General features: G+C 37.6%; 1 protein-coding gene across 15 annotated transcripts in view; it reads right to left on the bottom strand.

Moving 5' to 3' along the window:
- stpg2 (sperm-tail PG-rich repeat containing 2) overlaps nucleotides 1-18,327 on the bottom strand; it is a 715,538-nt gene that overhangs the window by 82,172 nt on the left and 615,039 nt on the right. For 6 of the 15 annotated variants that reach the window (XM_069925664.1, XM_069925660.1, XM_069925667.1 and 3 more), the window contains 2 exons: nucleotides 9,614-9,767; nucleotides 1,046-2,577 (listed from right to left, as the gene is read on the bottom strand). In XM_069925664.1, the coding sequence (XP_069781765.1) occupies nucleotides 9,645-9,767 (123 nt within the window). In that variant the 3' untranslated portion in view covers nucleotides 1,046-2,577; nucleotides 9,614-9,644. Of the gene's footprint in view, nucleotides 1-1,045; nucleotides 2,578-8,122; nucleotides 8,669-9,613; nucleotides 9,768-13,682; nucleotides 13,736-18,327 lie in introns of those variants that run through there. The other 9 variants (XR_011353872.1, XR_011353875.1, XR_011353874.1 and 6 more) reach the window with 4 other exon arrangements.

Here is an 18,327-nt window from a genome sequence, read left to right as displayed (position 1 = left end):
GGACACCAATCATCTAGGTTGCAAGAAGGCAGCCAACATCATAAATGATCCCCATCCTCCTGGTCGCAACCTCTTCTCACTGCCTCCTGAAGACTAGCACCTCTAGGTTCAAGAACAGATTTTTTCCAACTCTTTCAGACTCTTGAACCTTCCCTTGTTTCACTAATCAGGGACTGCTCCGACACTTCAAAAGGAATGTCTGCACTATTGTTAGTCACACTTTGTTTGCTCTAGGATAACAATATATTTTATTATCAATCTTATCTTATCTATTTATTGCTTTTTTTAATTAAACTATTTACTATTATATTTTTTTCCACAAATTCCTGTCCGACTTCAGCAAGTAAGAGCTTCCATGCATGAGTACAATGTGTACAATAATCTTATTATCATTACCATTGTCCTGGATGGTATCAAGCACATAAATCATAGATTTCTTTCCCTAACTGTCACTAATTAACAAAATGAATAATAACCATCTAGTGGTTTCAAGAACAACCATTGCCAATAATAGTTTTCTATTTGCAGAGTATTGACCTGGATCTAAACATCTCAGTTTCTAAAGTGGAATCTGAACTTATACCACCAAGTCTACATCAGAGACCTCCAGATTTCTAACCCAGTAACTTCACTGCACTGGTTGGTGTGGTGAAGTAACCATCCAATGTGGAACTGGGAAATGGTGTATTGAGATTGAAGATGTGATTAAACTTCTGATCTGTTGCGTGAATCAAGTGTGTTTGCTCTTCTGGACCTTACCAAAGATTAAGAAAATTAATTTGATTCCCAGAAGGTGTATGGAGGCAAACTCTGCACCAATTTGTGGGTCATGAACCTGATCAGGGCAATACGTTCATGTTGGGTTAGATGGTTCATTTCATGTAATGAAATCACAAAACATATCTCAGCAGTATAACACTAACATTTGCATTTTTATATAGTGTCTTTAAGGTAGTAAAACATCTCAAGGCATCTCACATAAACATCATCAAGCAAAATCTCACACCAAACTACAAAAGGACAGGTGACATAGAGCTTGAAGAAGTAATTTTCAAGGAGAAAGTTTAATTTGAATTATTATTATATACACATAGATTCAGTGAAAACTTTGTTTCATGTGCTATCCAAGCAGGTGAATCTCTACGTAGTACAGCAAGTACTGAAGGAATGAAAATGAAATTTTCAAAAGCACAGGGTATCGTGTTCAAGAGAGATATTCATATATACAGTGCAAAGCACCATCTTAGAGAGACAAAGAGATTTAGGAAGAGAATTCAAGAGCTAAAGACAAGATGCCAGAATGTTGGCCTGAGGTTGGAAAGAAAGGCAGTACAGTGACACAAAATGCAGAGCTGGATAGAGGAAAGGTCATGAAATTTATAGCGAATCCCTTTAATTGTTGATCATCTCTAATCTTTTGTGCAAGTGTTTCTATAGGGTCATGAAATTTAGAATGAGAGATACAGCTGAACTACGCAGGACAGGATGAGAGAGTGACAAAGGAATCACAGCGACGAAAGAGAAAAAGAGAGAGAGTGGGAGGGAGGGAGATAATAGGCCTTTGCTCCACCCTTACATTGGGAGACTTACCTCTACGAAAGGCGTTGACTTCAATCCCTCTCAGGGAAGGATCATCGGCAAAGCGCTGTGCTCTGCTGCCTCGCATGAATGTGATGCCGTTGCAAGCAGCTGGCTAGGGGTGAGCTGATGATTTCGCAATGATGCCATCAGCCCCTGACCCATCTCCCCTCTCTCTCCCACCCACTCACCCCTCTCCCTCCATGACCCCCTCAGGGCAGGGATGGCTGATAGGGGCCGTCAGGGCAGGGGCGACCAGTGGAAGTCGTCAGGGTATGGGCCATCGGGGGCGGCCGGTATGGGTTATGACAACCCCACAGGCCGCTCCGGCACTTCACCGGGCCATTTTAGCTTTCAGGGATGCTCGTCAGCATCTCAAAATGTGGCCGAGCAATGGCCATCTTCCCTACCCATAACCCCTCAGGCAGCTAGAACTGTTCTGGGAAACACAGAGGCGCTGCTCAACAATTTGATGCCAGAGCAGCCTTTTTTTAGGGCTTCTCCCTGAAAGGTAAATTTATATTTTTTCTCAGCGCTTATAGGCAGCCTCCAGGGGGAGGCTTGGCATGAAAGTGAGAGAGAGAGGGAGAGGAAGATAGAGATAATGTGTGAGAGAGAGAGGGGGGTAGTGAGGGAGAGAGAGAGAGAGAGAGAGAGAGAGAGTCAGCAAGAGGGTGGATTTCAAGAAACTGAGAGAGAATAAAGGCAGCACATGTGGAGAAGGAATGGCCAAAGGATGAAAGAAGGAACTTTTTATCAGTTTATTGGTTCCAGCTCAGAGCAATTATGCTGAGGATTAAATGATCATGATCCAATTCAAACCATAGGTCTTACTTAACTATATCAATAAGTGGATGTCAAATTATCTGCGTTTTTCTCCAATGCAGAAAGATGTGGGACAGTTGCTTTCTGAAGAACTTCTTGTGCAGAAAATACGCTGCTTTATTGAGTTCAATGAAAAATCAGTAGCTTCAAGATGCCCCTCCTTTTCCTCATTCCCTGCATTTAAGAAATGACAGAACAGAGTTATTCTCCACTGACAGAGGCCTGAGTATCAGGCCTTTCCAGCCTACCCCTCTGAGGCAACTCAATTTCTAGCCAAAACATACTGAAAGGAAATTATCAAACAACCACCTTTTCAATCAAACTCACAATTTTCTCCCCCATATTACAAGCCCTGGCAAATGGAGTTAAACAAAATAAATCTGCAGATGCCAAGTCGAGTCCAAAAATGCTGGAGAAACACAGCAGGTCATGGAGCATCTGATCTTGCTTCCACAGCCATGCCCTTCTTGGCTACTTGTCTCTGCCACCACCTTGTGCCATGTGGTTTCCATTTCCAACCAGACGGCATCAATATCAACTTTCCATTAACCCCTTCTCCAGTCTCTCCCTTTCTAATCCCTCACCCTACTTTCCTCCAGTTCCCTTCCTTCTCTTATCAGGCAGCTACCTTGTTTAGCCCTCTGCTCTCTCCCCAGCACTTCTCAGATTTTTTTCTTTTCTCTCTCTTACCCTCCCTCTTGTATTGACATATTTCCTCTTACTTGGTAGCCTGTTTTACTCCCCTTCTTCTTTCCTCTCCTCTACTCACCTCTTCCCACCAATTCATTCAGGTGTCTACCTGTTTTTATAGAATCCTAACACAGAATTCAGGCTTGAAACATTGATGATCTTTTACTTCCTATGGATGCTGAGTGACCTGGAAGGTTCCTCCAGCATGTTTGGGTCCTGCACATTAATTACTGCCAGCTCTGCCAAAGTTCCCCAGACCTAAAACATTCACTCTGCTTCCTCTTCCACCCATGCTACCTGACCTCCTGAATGTTTCCAGGATTTTTACATTTTATTTCAGACACCTCTTCAGTGTTTAAGGAAAATGGACAGATGTGTGGATACGTTTAGAAGGACTTGGGTCAAATACAGGCAGGTGGGACTAATGTGGGTGAGACATTTTGGTCAGCATGGACAAGTTGGGATGCAGAGACTATATCCCTGCTGTTTCAATCTATGACTCTGTACAAGAACATAGATGCAGTAATCAGAAAGTCCAATCTTTTTGGCTCCAGGTTCAAGGGTTAGTAAGTTTAATTTCTTGAAAGGCATCCAATGCTATCAGTTAAATGCTAAGTTTTGTCCCCTTGACTTTATTGTTTTGTTCTGTGAACTGCAAAGAAAAAAATACATTCCATTTTTTATAATTTTTTTATTTCTTGCACTATGAATCATATCAATAACAACCACAAATGATCATCAATAGCAACATTTCTTTTTCCCCTTCATCCCTCTCCCCTTCCCCACCCCCCTTTAAAAATCAACAAATAATAAAACAGGGAAATAACAAAAGCAAAAAAAAAGTCGTATCATCCACTTTCACCTATTTAAATCTTCGTGTGCTCATAATTAGGTTGTTTCAAGAGATGGAAAAAAATATATTCTTAAAGAAAATATATTTCAAATCTATTAATATTATGATAAGAATATCTATTTTTAATAAAACACATTAGGTCTAAATATTCTCTACGTGTTAAATTTTTGATAAAATTTTCATGTCCACATTGAGTAAAGAAATTGGTCTGTAGGATACACAATTATCAGCATCTTTCCCTTTTTTCAAAATCACAGAAATTACAATCTCCCTAAAAGAAGGAGGTAATTTCTCCTCTCAAAATGAATCATTCATTTAGTTGCAGAATAGTGGTTTACAGAATCATTTGTAAAACTCCACTGGAAATCTGTCTGGACCTGGATATTTGCCTGATAGTAGAGAGAATATTGCTTTTTGCAGTTCCTCTTGTGAAATTGAAGCTTCCAAACTTTGTTGATTTTCAAGTGATGTCATCAGTATATCCAAATGATCTCAAAAATTATTCATCAGATCATTTTGATTGTTAAATTCAGAAGAATTAAGTTTAAAATAGAAATCTCTAAAGACATCATTTATTTTAGAATGGTCAGTGGTTATTATACCATCAGGGAGAGAAATCCTATTAATTTATATTTTAATCGAAAAAACTTTCAATTGATTGGCACAGTTTGATTAAATTTAGAGTGGGGCATAGAGTACATTTTTCTAAAGATAAGCTCGCTCGAATCTACCCAGATATCAACTCATTGTGTGACAAATGTAAAAGATTTTAAGCCTCTCTGATAGATTTGTTTTGGTTTTGTCCCAATTTAGCAGGATATTGGACAGCTATTTTCAGAACTTCTCAGCCATTTTTGGAATTGTTTGACTTCTCCAGCAATGTAAGCATATAACCATGTAACCACTTACAGCATAGAACAGGCCAGTTCGGCCCTACTAGTCCATGCCGTAACAAATCCCCACCCTCCTAGTCCCACTGACCAGCACCCGGTCCATACCCCTCCAGTCCTCTCCTATCCATGTAACTATCCAGTCTTTCCTTAAATGTAACCAATGATCCCGCCTCGACCACGTCTGTCGGAAGCTCATTCCACATCCCCACCACCCTTTGCATAAAGAAATTTCCCCTCATGTTCCCCTTATAATTTTCCCCCTTCAATCTTAAACCATGCCCTCTAGTTTGAATCTCCCCCACTCTTAATTACTCTGTCTGTCCCTTTTAAAATCTTAAACACCTCTATCAAGTCCCCTCTCAATCTTCTACGCTCCAGAGAAAAAAGCCCCAGTCTGCACAACCTTTCCCTGTAACTCAAACCTTGAAATATTGTCAACATTCTCATGAACCTTCTCTGCACTCTCTCTATTTTGTTTATATCTTTCCTATAATTTGGTGACCAAAACTATACACAGTACTCCAAATTTGGCCTCACCAATGCCTTGTACAATTTCATCATAACCTCCCTACTCTTGAATTCAATACTTGGATTTATGAAGGCCAACATTCCAAATGCCTTCTTCACCACACCATCTACCTGAGTATCAGCCTTGAGGGTACTATTTACCACAACTCCTAAATCCCTTTGTTGCTCTGCGCATCTCAATAGCCTACCATTTAATGCATATATTTAATGTCTAATCAGAAATAGGTCATAGTATTTTGTACATTACTGGCTAGAAGAGGAATATTTCTTAAATGGAAGAGGATTTTCCACCCACCCACAGACAATGGTTACTGGATATTATGTCCTTTCTAAGTGTGGAAAAAAAACAGACATAATCTTAAGAAGATTAAGATCTCTTTAAATAGGACTTGGGGTCCATTTATAGCTTACTTTCATAATTAGAATGATCAAGGTGCGGGGATGCAGTAAATGGGCATTTTACGTCAGATCTCTGGAGGCCATTGCTCAATTTCAAGTCTGCTTGAATACAAATTTCAACCTTGGTTTGTGGATGGGGTTAGATCTTTATAATCAACCTTTTATTCTCCTTTTTTTCCTTTCTTTTTTTAACTATTCACTATATGCTTAGATTGGAATATGAGTCCATGAATTATTATTTCCATATGATATCAATCCAAATGTATATTATATTTAATTTACATGGACTTATAATGTTCTTCAGCCCAACTTCCTCATTCAATAAGACCATGGGCAATTTGACCTCTGGTCTAACCACCTTCCTGTCCCAAAATCACAAACTGTGATTCCCCTACTTTCCACATCCACCTCGAATATCTTCACTAAGTCCACCTCCACAAAGAACTCACAATCCCAATCTTAAGACCAACAATTATTTGGTTCTTTCATTCTTGAGTGACAGTCCCTTATCCTGAAATGATGCCCGTTTTGAGATCTCTTTGGTCATAAACATCCTGAAAGTACTTGCCCTACCAGACTCCCTTAGCATTTTACGTCTCATTCCTTGAAACACTAATGAGTACAGGCCCAACCCATTCAACCCTCTTTACAAGATAATCTCTCTTGCTACTGAGTTATCTTTGTGCAGTCCCTGTGACAAGTGGATCTTTCCTAATTACAGTGCATGGCTCACTTAGCAAAGACTAAAGCTACAGAAATGTGGTTATGGTTGATTGTGCTTAACGCAGCATATTATGCCAGCTCCACATTGTACTCTTGTTTCTCCATTCACCTTAAACAGAAGTCCTCTGGTATTTGCTCTTTTCACCCTAGGAAAAAAAATAATGGCTGTTCACCCTATCTATACCTCTCATAATCTTACATACCATAATTAAGTCATCTCTCACCCTTCATTGCTCGAAAGAGAAAAACTTTATTTCAGTCATACATCATGATCTCCAATTCAGGCAACATCATGGAATATCTCCTCTGTACTTGCTCCAAACCATCTACATCCTTCCTAGAATTAGGCAACCACAACTAAATTCAATACTTCAAGAGAGGTTTAACCAGAGTTTTATATAGCTGCAATTATACATCATGGGTCTTGAAATCAATCCCCCGGCTAATGAAGGCCAGCACACCATATGCCTTCTTAACTACCCTATGAATTTTGTGGGATCCATGCACTTGGACCCAAGATCATTTTGTTTCTCCACACTGATAAGAATCCTGCAATTAGCCACATACTCTGGCTTCAAGTTCAACCTCCCAAAGTGCATCTCTTCACATTTATCCAATTGAACTCCATCTGCCACTTCTCTACCCAACTCCATTCACAGAGTGTGGTGAAATGGACTGGACAAAATATTTCCAGTTATGGAGAATATAAAATCATGAACCTTCAAGACAAGATAGTCATTACACATCCAACAAAAATTAGAGAGATACTTTTTGTATCCAGAGAGTGGTGAGAATGTGAATCTCATTTCCAAAATTGTGCATTTAAGGAGAACACAGAACAGAACACTACAGAAACAAGCACTCAGGTCCACAGGTATGTGCTGAACATGATGGCCAAATTTATCTTAAATTTGACAGCTTGGACTTGATAGATATCCCATTCATTCCCTCCAAATGCAAATACTATTTAAAAGCCTCTTAAACGCTACTAATTCCACTCTCCATGTAAAACTACTTGCCCCTCACATCTCCTTTAAATCCTGAACCACCCCACCCCCCAACTACACCCACCCCCCCCCCCCCCCCGTCCCCAACCATGGCATCTAGTATTTTACCCTGGAAAAATGATTATTACAGCCTACCCTATCAGTTCCTCTAATACTTTCATAAACTCTATTAGGTCTCCCTTCATCTTCCAACACTCCAGCCACTCCTCATACCTTCTAATCCAGGCAACATCCTGATAGACCTGTCCTGCCCCTTTCTATAATCTTCACAACCTTCCTGCAACAATGTGACAAAAACTGCACATCTGAAATTTGATAAGTTTGAGGGGGAAAGGATTGAAGGATATACAGAAGATGAACTGAGATGAGGAGTGGTGGGAGGACACTGGCGAAGAATCAGTAGCATGAATCAGCAGGGCCAAATGGCCCCGCAGAACTAAAATTCTATGTAATTTATAACATTATGTTAGTAGAAGAATTGTGATAGAATGTGTGACAAAACCTGATTATTTTATATTAGTACAGTTAACATTTCAGCAATAATCACACCGTAGGTTGTTTGAGAAGTCATCACAAAATACACTTTAATTTATATACTCCTGGATTCTGACAAAACACTGCATAAGTTATTTGGTTTTGATTAGTTGAAGGAGTAAAGAACCCTCTTGATGGAAGGCTACAGAAAGCAATGCATGAAGACATAAATAACTGCAGTTGAATTAGTTCTAGACAGTTCGGTGAAGGGTTAGTACTTGGAGAATGGGACATTTGCCCATTAGATTGATAGGCTGCTTTGGAAAAGCACCAATACAGTATAATTACAGCATGTCATCAGATAATGCACTGCAAGAGGTAACAATTGCCAGCACTGAAAAGTTCTTTGAACTGTCTCTTTGGTTGTTAATAACTTTTGTTGCCAATATAGCATTAACCTTGTAAGATCAATGCACTGACTGCACTAATTTCTTCCTGGCTTAAGAGATTTACCACAATGGATGAGACAGCTAACCCTCTGCTGGAAACTTGCTGGCTGATTTATTTTCCATAATAGCACCAGGAACAAGGTTGCATGAATCACGAAGCAGTCCTTGGACTTAAAGGCACCAATCCCTCCTCCGTAACCACTGCCTGCTCACACACCTCAGGCTATTTTGTATTTAAAGCTCTTCTCTCTGTAACATTTGTAATTTTTTCACAATGACTTCCAAATGTTTTATTTATATTGGATGCAGGTATCAAATGCTTGAAACAGGGAGTTTGTTCTACGTTTATTGTTCTATTTTCCATATCCACTTCTCATTTAAACTTTTGAAATTTTGCTGCTCTAATAGTCGTGCAAATTTGACATTTTTTTTCACTGTAATACTGTAACCCAACATTAACTCAAGAAACGACATCACATCTTTTAGCACGATATATTCTCTTTCTTTTGAGCAGTCTCACGGTGCTGAGGATGATTTCTTTCCACTACAGTGAGAACAGAGGATGGCCACATGTGAATTCATCGTGCAAGAATGTTGCACACCCACACTACATGGAGCACAGGTCTCGTTCAATGAGGACCAAATGACACATAGGCACGTGCGTGCACACACAGGTCTAGTTCAATGAGGACCAAATGACACATGGACGCGTGCGTGCGCACACACACACACACACACACACACACACACACACACACACACACACACACACACACACACACATCTGAATGAGTGTTGATGTTAACCTCCTACGATCGCTCGAAAAAAACCCTTTTCAACACGTTAAAATGTGACAGACAGAAACTTAGACAAGGGGTAGAATCTGTGGGGAGCTAATGGGAAAGTGGGGAGAATGAGATGGGAGAATGTAAAGGGGTGTAGAATGGCCATTGTAGACAATGGGCTGAAGGGCCTTCCTCTATTCTGTCCTGTTTTACTTATCATTTCCCCACCTTCAGATATTTTGTGCACAGAAATACAGCAAAGATCAGAAACATTTAATTTCCAACCTCAAATTTTAATGGGGCAATTATTATCTTCTAATCAAAACCAACTGGTAAAAACTGTGAGTGTGATATGATGCAGAGCTATTAGAAATGTAGAGATTTATATGAGATGTGTGTCCACACTTACCAACTGATGTAGTTTGAAGGTCAGGTTGGGGTCACAGGTCCTGGAATAGTGGGGGGTCCGGATGTCTGGGGATTGGTGGAGGATTCAAGAGTGGATTATATAAGGTGGCGTTGAAGGTTCCCTTTAGCAGGGTTTCCATAATGGCTGGGCTCAGCTGCAGAGAGACAAGAAAACAACATTAAGGTCAGTCCCCAGGATATCAGGAAGGTTAGCTAAAAGTGTGCATTATGCAGATTTGAAACACACTTCAGATGGTTTAAGTGTAGCATGAAATAAAAACAGAAAATGTTGCAAACATTCAGCAGGTCAGGCATCATCTGTGCAAAGAGAGAGAGATCACATTTCAGACCCACTTTTCTTGAGCTGAACATTGATATTGATCCTCTCCCCACAGGTGCTCTTGAGCATTTCCAGCATCTTTAGCTTTTATTGTAGATTTCCAATGTCTGCAATTTTTAAAAATTTTGCATTGTGTGTAACATGATGCAGGCAAATGACACTAGCTCAGCAGACACCTTTTCCAGCACGGACAAGTTGGGTTGAAGGGCCTGTTCATGCTGAATAACTCCAGAAATGCATGACAATGTTAAAGGTTCTATGAAAAGGTTGTACATAAAAAATAGGCAGCACAGTAAAGCAGCAGTAACCAGGAACGGACTGGGGTTCGAATCCCGCGTTGTCTGAAAAGAGTTTGTACGTTCTCCCTGTGTCTGTGTGGGTTTATTCCAGGAGCTCTGGTTTCCTCCCGCCCTTTAAAATCATACCGGGGTGTAGGTTAATGAGGTGTAAATTGGGTGGAGCAGACTCGTGGGACTGAAATTGGCCTGTTACAGTGCTGTAAGTATAAATTTTAAAAATCTAAAAAATCTGTATCCAAGCTATTTTTAGAAGAATATATTTTTAGAAGAACTCAGAAGGTCAATTTGGAACTATGGGAGAAAAGGAACTGTCAGCGTTTCTGGTTGAAACCCTTGACAGAGAGTTCTGACTTGAAATGTTATCAATTCTTTTTCACCCACAGATGCTAATTGTCCTGCTGAGGTTCCTCCAGCAGAGTGTGTAGCTTCAGATCCCAGAAACTGCAGCCAGTATGTTCCCCATGATTGCTTTGGTCTGACAGGGACAAAGACAGCTATTAATTATCATGTGATGATCTGATCCTGATAACATCATCATGTAAATCCCCTTAAAATCTGAAGCTGCATTGCCTCACCCATCACTGAACTTATATTAAATGAAAATATTAAATCCGCAATTCCTGAACATCTAAAATTAAAACAGAAAATGCAAGAAAACCTCAACAGGTAAGGCAGCGTCTGTAGAGAGGAGCAATTAACGTTTGGATCGAGAACTCTTCAATGGGGGAGGGGGGGCATAGTCAAGCGAAGGACTTAGATGTGTTTTGATTGAGTCCTCCGTGAAGAGTATCAAAAAAACAGTTAAAATTTTAAAATTAAGATTTTTTTCACTAAAAAATTGACAAAATAAGAACTAAGAAACCAAGGCAGCCAAGAACAAAAAATGAAAAAGTTTCTACTCAGCCAGGAACATAGAGCAAAAGCACAAATGGGAGCGACATAAGAGTGGCCACAGGATTGGAGGACCCTGGCAGAGCTGGGAAGCTCTAAATATTATCCTGGAGAAAATGGAAAACTTGAGCAACTGATTTATTGGTGTTGAAAATGTAATGAGAGAGATGACTGAAAGGATGAACGAAATTAAAGAAATCGTTGAAGACGTAATGGAAAGAATGATCCAAGCAGAAGTAGACTTGGTAAAAACTCAATCTAAGCTAAAAAACCTTTGGAGAAAAATGCAAAGTAATGGGAGTCTGACAGACAAGGTCTGCTGGACAAGAACGACCACATGGAGAAATTTATCAGATGAAATAATGTCCAAATTATTGGACTGAAAGAAGGAATCAAGGGAAGACATCTGGTGAACTTCTTTGAAACATGAATCCCGCGAGTGCTGGGAGAAGGCAAATTCAAAACTGAATATTGAAAGGACTCACCAGACCATCAGATCCAAGAGAGCCGACGATCAATGACCATGTGTGGTCCTGGTAAGACTTTTGCATTACCAGGGAGAGCAGACAATTCTGGGAGAAGTTTAGGAATACTCTAAGCAAAATAATGGCCTGTCTGAGATTGACCATGAAAAAATGCTAATTTATCAAGAATTTAGTCCAACTTTGAAAAAGCTAAGGAAGGAATTTGATGATGTAAAGAGACAACTGCATTCCACAAACTGGAAATGCTCAATGAAATAACCTGTGATTCTGAGGGTTGAAGTAGCAGAAGGTAATTGATGATTTTTCAAGACGAAGAATGAGGTGGAAGACTTCCTGTGAGATTTATGAAAAAGCTCAGGTTGCCAAAGAGGGGACTGTGAAGAATGTTTACTAAGTAAAAGTTGTTTTTTTTTAATGTCATATTTATTGTTGATAAGTAAATTTTATTGAAATGTGCACAGAGAGCTCAGAAAAGAAAGTAAACTTTGGAAAAGTAGTAGCAAGGTGGACACTCCATTCTAAGAGGAAGAATGGCGCCCAGAGAGGAATATCTATAAAAGATGGCACTAAAAGAATCGAGAGATTCTATAGTCTTTTTTTGTGGGATTTTGGGGTTTAGAGGATTAAATTTTAATTAAAAAGATGATGGGTGATACAAGTAATATCATCTACATTTGGCTCAATACCAAGAGGAGTAGAAATTCTAATTAACAAAAATATACCAATAATAATAGAAGAGACACTGACTAAGCTGGAAGATTTGTAATTGCATGTGTAAAATTTATGCAGAATCATGGACGTTTATGAACATCTATGCACCAAATTATGATGATGAAAGATACCTTTTTTAAAAAAAGCAGATGGAAGACAAAATATACAGGTTGGAGGAGACTTCAATTTCTGTCTAGATCCAATACTGGATAAATCAGCCAAAACAGTAATAAGGCAGAAACAGCAAAAACAACACTGTCTTTTATGAAGGATTTAAATTTGATTGATATATGGAGGCAATTTAACCCATGGAAAGAGACTACTCATTCTACTCAAGGGTACATGATTCACATACAAGGATTGATTTGTTTTTAATGTTAAAAAGTAGAGTGGTAACAATGCAATATTTGGTGAGAATTTTATCAGATCATTTACCATTAACTTTGACTATTGCAATAATAGAAAAACAACAGTGTGTATAGATGATGTCTCAATGCCACACTGTTGAAAATGGACTTTTGTCTTTATTAAGAGATAGATAGAATTATTCTGTGAAACTATCCTTTCTTCTTCTGATAATACATTTTTAATATTGGATATGCTTAAATGTTATCTAAAAGGACACATTATTTCTTATACAAAAACTCTTTGAGAGAATATGCTACAGAGCTGGATGGTCTAGAGAAAGATATAATGAAATTGGAAAAATTAGTGAATAAAAAATTGAAATATAGCACATTCCAATTGTTTAGTGGGGAAAAAAATTAAAAACCAAACAAAAATAGGAGAACAGACACATGAAGTTCAAGGCAGAGGAGTCATCTATAATGATAAATGCAATAAAAACAGAGGCCAATATTATAACATATAATCAAAAATAAATAAATAATATTTTCAGACAATATTATATGAAACTATATAAATCAGATTTATTAGGAGATGAAAATGAGATGGGACAAATTTTTTACAAATGTTAAACTTCCAAAATTAGATGGTAGGGAATGAATTGATTTAGATGCCTCTTTCACAAGAGAAGGAATGGAGAAAGCAGGTTAAAAGCAGCTAACAAATCTCCAAGGGAGGATGGGTTTCTTCCTGAATTCTGCAGTCAATTTAAAGATTTATTGATACCTCTTATGATGAATGTATTGGACCGGCAGTGATGGTCAAGACCCTACCTGAATCTTTCTCAACTGTTATAATTATAGTGTTACCGAAGAAAGGAAGAGACCCATTAAAAACTTCATCATATAGACCTATATCACTCCTTAATGCTGATTATAAAATATTGGCAAAGCCATTAGCTAATAGACTTAGACAACATTTACCAAAATTAATACATACAGATCATGTGGGGATTTGTCAAAGGAAGACCTTCTTCAAATAGTCTGGGTAGTCTGTTCAATATAATACATACAGCAAAATCAAAGTTAAATCCAAGTATAACCATCTCCCTAGATGCAGAAAAAGCATTTGATTGATTAAAATGGTCTTTCTTATTTAAAACAGGAAAAATTTGTTATAGGCAGAAAAATTATACACTGGATAAGAACTCTTTATCATAATCCACAAGCCAAAATTAGAACTAACAATCAGATGTCAGCAATTTTTCTCTTGAGTAGATCAGAGGACAGGGGTGTCCTCTGTCTCCAGTGCTTTTTATCCTAGCTATTGAACCACTGGCGGAGATTATAAGGAGTGAACCGGATATTAAGGGCTTCAAAGTTGGTCAGGAAGAACATAAAATTAGCTTATTTGCTAATGGTGTGCTTTTCAACATGTCTGACCCAGCTGAATCCTTGATAAAATTACAAACAACATTAGAAAAATACAGAAGGTTATAAAATAAATATGGACAAGAGTGAGATAATGCCAATGAAAATTTTCAATTATGAAAGATATCAAAAAGGTAGTAGATTTAAATGGAAAATAGATGGAATCAAATATTTAGGATAAATAACAGATAATAATTTACAGAACTTATATACATTTAATCACACCCCTCTTTTAGAAAAAAATAGTGAAAGATTTACAGAAATGGAAAGACGTGCTGATTACTCTAGGTGGGAAGAGCAAATTGTATTAAAATTAAGATTATAGTATCTTTTCCAATCGTTGCCTATTACACTACCTAAAAAATTATTTCAATTATTGAATAATTACATAAGGCAATTCCAAAGGGCTGAGAATTTCATTAGAAAAGCTAACATGGGATTATAAATTGGGAGGACTTAGATTCCGGATTTTAAGAAATACTATTTTTAAGAAGACAGACCCCCTTCTTGGATCCAAATGGGATTGTATTCAATAAAAGAAGAAACAGTGAAGGACTTTATTTATAAGTGGAATTTTGTTAATAACAAAAAAGACGTATAACCCTATACTAATACATATGATTAGAATATAAATAAATGAGTGTATTGGTAAAAAAGCAGGTATATCATTAAGAATATCATTATGTAAAAATGTATTGTTGCCTATTAATCTGAATCTACATTTAAAATATTGAATTCATGTATGATAATGAATAAGATATGTTGAGGATTGTTATATGATGGGATATCAAAAAGGTAGTATGAACAATTAAGAAATAAATACGGAGTAACTAATGGGGCTTTCTTTTGTTTTCTCCAGCTAAGATCAGTCCTAAGAGAAAGATGGGTGCCAAGTTTGGCCCCACTTTAAATTAATGAAAAGGAACAAACAATTTGACTGGGGAATACATCTAAATTTATAACTAAGATGTACTATGCTCTCCAGAATGAAAGTGCAAAACCAGGTTTACAGAGATCAAGAGAGAAAAAGCGATGTAAGTTGTATTTAGGAGTTCCAATAATGGAAAGATATTGGTCTGATTGGTGTTTGGATAGCATGACATCAATTATAAATGCAAGATACAGATTAGTGCAATATAAATTTCTACACCAATTATATAATTATAGAAAATATATTTATAATTATAGAATTATATAATTACAATTATAGAAAATATACTTTTCTACACCACAGAAGTTGTGTAAATCAAAATCTGAAATATCGGAAATGTGTTTTAGATGTGGGATGGTAATAGGAATGTTTGTACATGCTATGTGGTCGTGTGTGAAGGCAAGACATTTCTATCAGGATATTACTGAAATACAAGGATAACAGGAGTGGCCTTCACGGGAGACCCAGAGCTTTATCTTTTGGGCAACTTCATTGAAATAAGTAATAAACTAACTAACTTCCAAATTTCATATGGTTAAAATAGCCTTAGCAGTGGCTAAGAAATGTATTGCAATCACTTGGAAATCCGGCTCCCCTCTGCATAAAGTGCAATGGACTGCTGAGATAAATAGTTGCATACCTATGGAAAAGATTACATAGAACTTAAAAAACAATTATGACATATTTATTAAGATATAGCAGCCATGTTTAGATCATATAGGGGACCAATTATAATTATAAGTACAATAATCATAATAAATATTAATTTCTGCTATAGTATAAATGCAGGTGCCTTCCCCATATAGAATTTTTAATGATCAACATAAATGTGAGCCCTGATGATGTGTGGATCTATATTGTGAAAGGGAGGGGTTGTTTTGTTTGTTTTTTTAACAAAGTTATATATATATATACATAGAGATGTAAGTTTTTCTATGTATACTTATGGGAAAAAACAAAAATAAAATATTCTTTAAAACTCCAACAGAATGGGGAAAGGAATTAAACAAGTTAATATTAATTTGCAATTAGCTTCATATGTCCATTACTTCTGTATCAAATGTCCTACATTGCCACATGCCCAACAATACTTCAATAGAAAAGTTTACTCTTTGATTTAAAATATCTCCAAAGCTTCACTTTTCCTTATTTCTGTACCTCCTCCATCTTTATCACCAGCTGAAATCTCAACAATCCTCCAATTCCCTTTCACCTAAAACTGATATTCTCTCCTCTCCATTGTTGGTCAACTTGTCTTCAATCCTCAACACCATAAATTCTAAATTCCACTCTGACATACTTGTTTAAATCTCTGAACCTTTCCATCTGTTTCATCTTCCTTTGAAACATCACTTGGCTTCTTGTGACAGCTGTTCTTTGATTTTCTCCAATAGGATGGAGAGGGTGCAGAAAAGATCAACAAGATGTTACTAGAACTGTAAAGCTTAAGTTTTAAGGAGAGGGTGGATAGGCTTGGACATGGTTCATAAATGTATGGACAAGGTATGTCATCAAAATCCTTGGCAGACTTCTACGGATGTGCAGTGCAAAGTGTGTTGACTGGAGCACAAATTACTTTGAGCAGAAAATCATGCAAAAGGTTGTGGACTCTCCCAAACATATCAATATAAAATATTGCCATTGATATGTTGTCATCAACTATCAAGATTCCTTGCCACCCCCAGTCCATGCTCTGTACTCGCTGCTGCCATCAGGAAGGAGGTACAGGTGCCTCAGGACTCATACCACCAGGTTCAAGATTAGCCACTATCCCTGAACTATCAGACTCTTGAATAATAAGAGATAATTATATTCATTTAGAGACTCAGTTAAGGATGATCATGCTCATTATTTATTGCTGTATATTTATATCTGCATTTGCACAGTTTACAGATTACAATGACTAATCTATAGATTTGCTAAGTCTGGCCCACAGAAAAAGAATCTTAGCATTGTATGTGATGTGTTAGCACTGTACTCTGATAATACATTTAACATTCAAACTTTTAAACTTTGAAACTTTAGAAGGCTGAGGGGTGATCTTTTAATTTAGAGGTTTATAAAATCATGAGGGGCATAGATAAAGTAAATGGTCACAGTCATTTACCTAGGATAGGGGAGTCTAAAACTAAAAGTTATGGATTTAAGATGAAATAGAAAAAAGAGACCTGAGGGGCATTTTTTCACATAGTCCATGGTGGGTCCATGGGAAAAAATACCAGAGGAAGTGGTAGAGGCAGGATGAATTACTTTTCAAAGATAATTGGACAAGTACATGGAAGGAAAGATTTAAAAGGAAATGGGCCAAACACAGGCAAATGGGACTAACCCAGGTAGAAAATTTGGACAGCATAGACAGGTTGCAATGAATGCCTGTTTCCTAGCTGTACAACACTATGATAATATTGAACATGCTATATAAATAAAGGCTGTACATCTGCATCCAATAAATTGGGTTAAACCTCCAAACATATTTTAGAATGATTCCAAATTACAGGCACATTGTATCTGGACAAACCATAAGATTTTAGGGATTTAAGGCAGAAGAGGAAGTAATTCAAAAGGAAGTCACCCAGCCTTATCCCACTTCCCACTCCTTGGCCTCATAGGATGAAGAACATCTCATTCTCCTGACTTTCATACAGAGAACTAGCAACTCCATCAACCCCCAGCCCACACACACTGCATGTAATAAACCTGTTCAACACCCCTTCGGTCCTCTATAGTCACTGGTTATTGGGATCTCTGCCTAGGGAAATGAATACTGCATATTCATCTGTTCCTCTCATTATTGTGAGGGGCATATACAGGATAAACAGCAAGAAACATTTCCCCATAATAAAAATGTCAAAAATGAGTGGACACAAGGTAAAAGGTTTAGAGGGAATCCAAAAATGGTGCAATCTGAATTCACTGCCTGAGAAATGATAGAGGCAGAGATTCTGACAATCTTTAAGAAGTATCATGTCAAAAACCCAAATTGCCAAAGTATAGGTGGCTAGGGACCAAACATTATGGTGAAAAAGTTTAAGGGAGATGTGCAGGGCAAATATTTATTACAGAGTGAAGTGGGTGCGTAGAATAAGCCGATTAAGCATTTAAGATTTTATTAGATAGACACATGAATATGAAGGGAATGGGATTCAGGTGCAAGCCACAGAGTTTTTGTTTGATTTTGTCATTATATTCAGTATAGGCATGTTGGCTGAAAGGCCTGTTTCTGTGCTGTACTTTCTTCGTTCTAATAGCAAATAGAGCCAGTTTCTGTTTTGTTTGGCTCCAG

Source organism: Narcine bancroftii, chromosome 3 (assembly GCF_036971445.1).
Source record: "Narcine bancroftii isolate sNarBan1 chromosome 3, sNarBan1.hap1, whole genome shotgun sequence".
Lineage (NCBI taxonomy): Eukaryota > Metazoa > Chordata > Chondrichthyes > Torpediniformes > Narcinidae > Narcine > Narcine bancroftii.
This window is presented reverse-complemented; position numbering and strand designations above follow the sequence as displayed.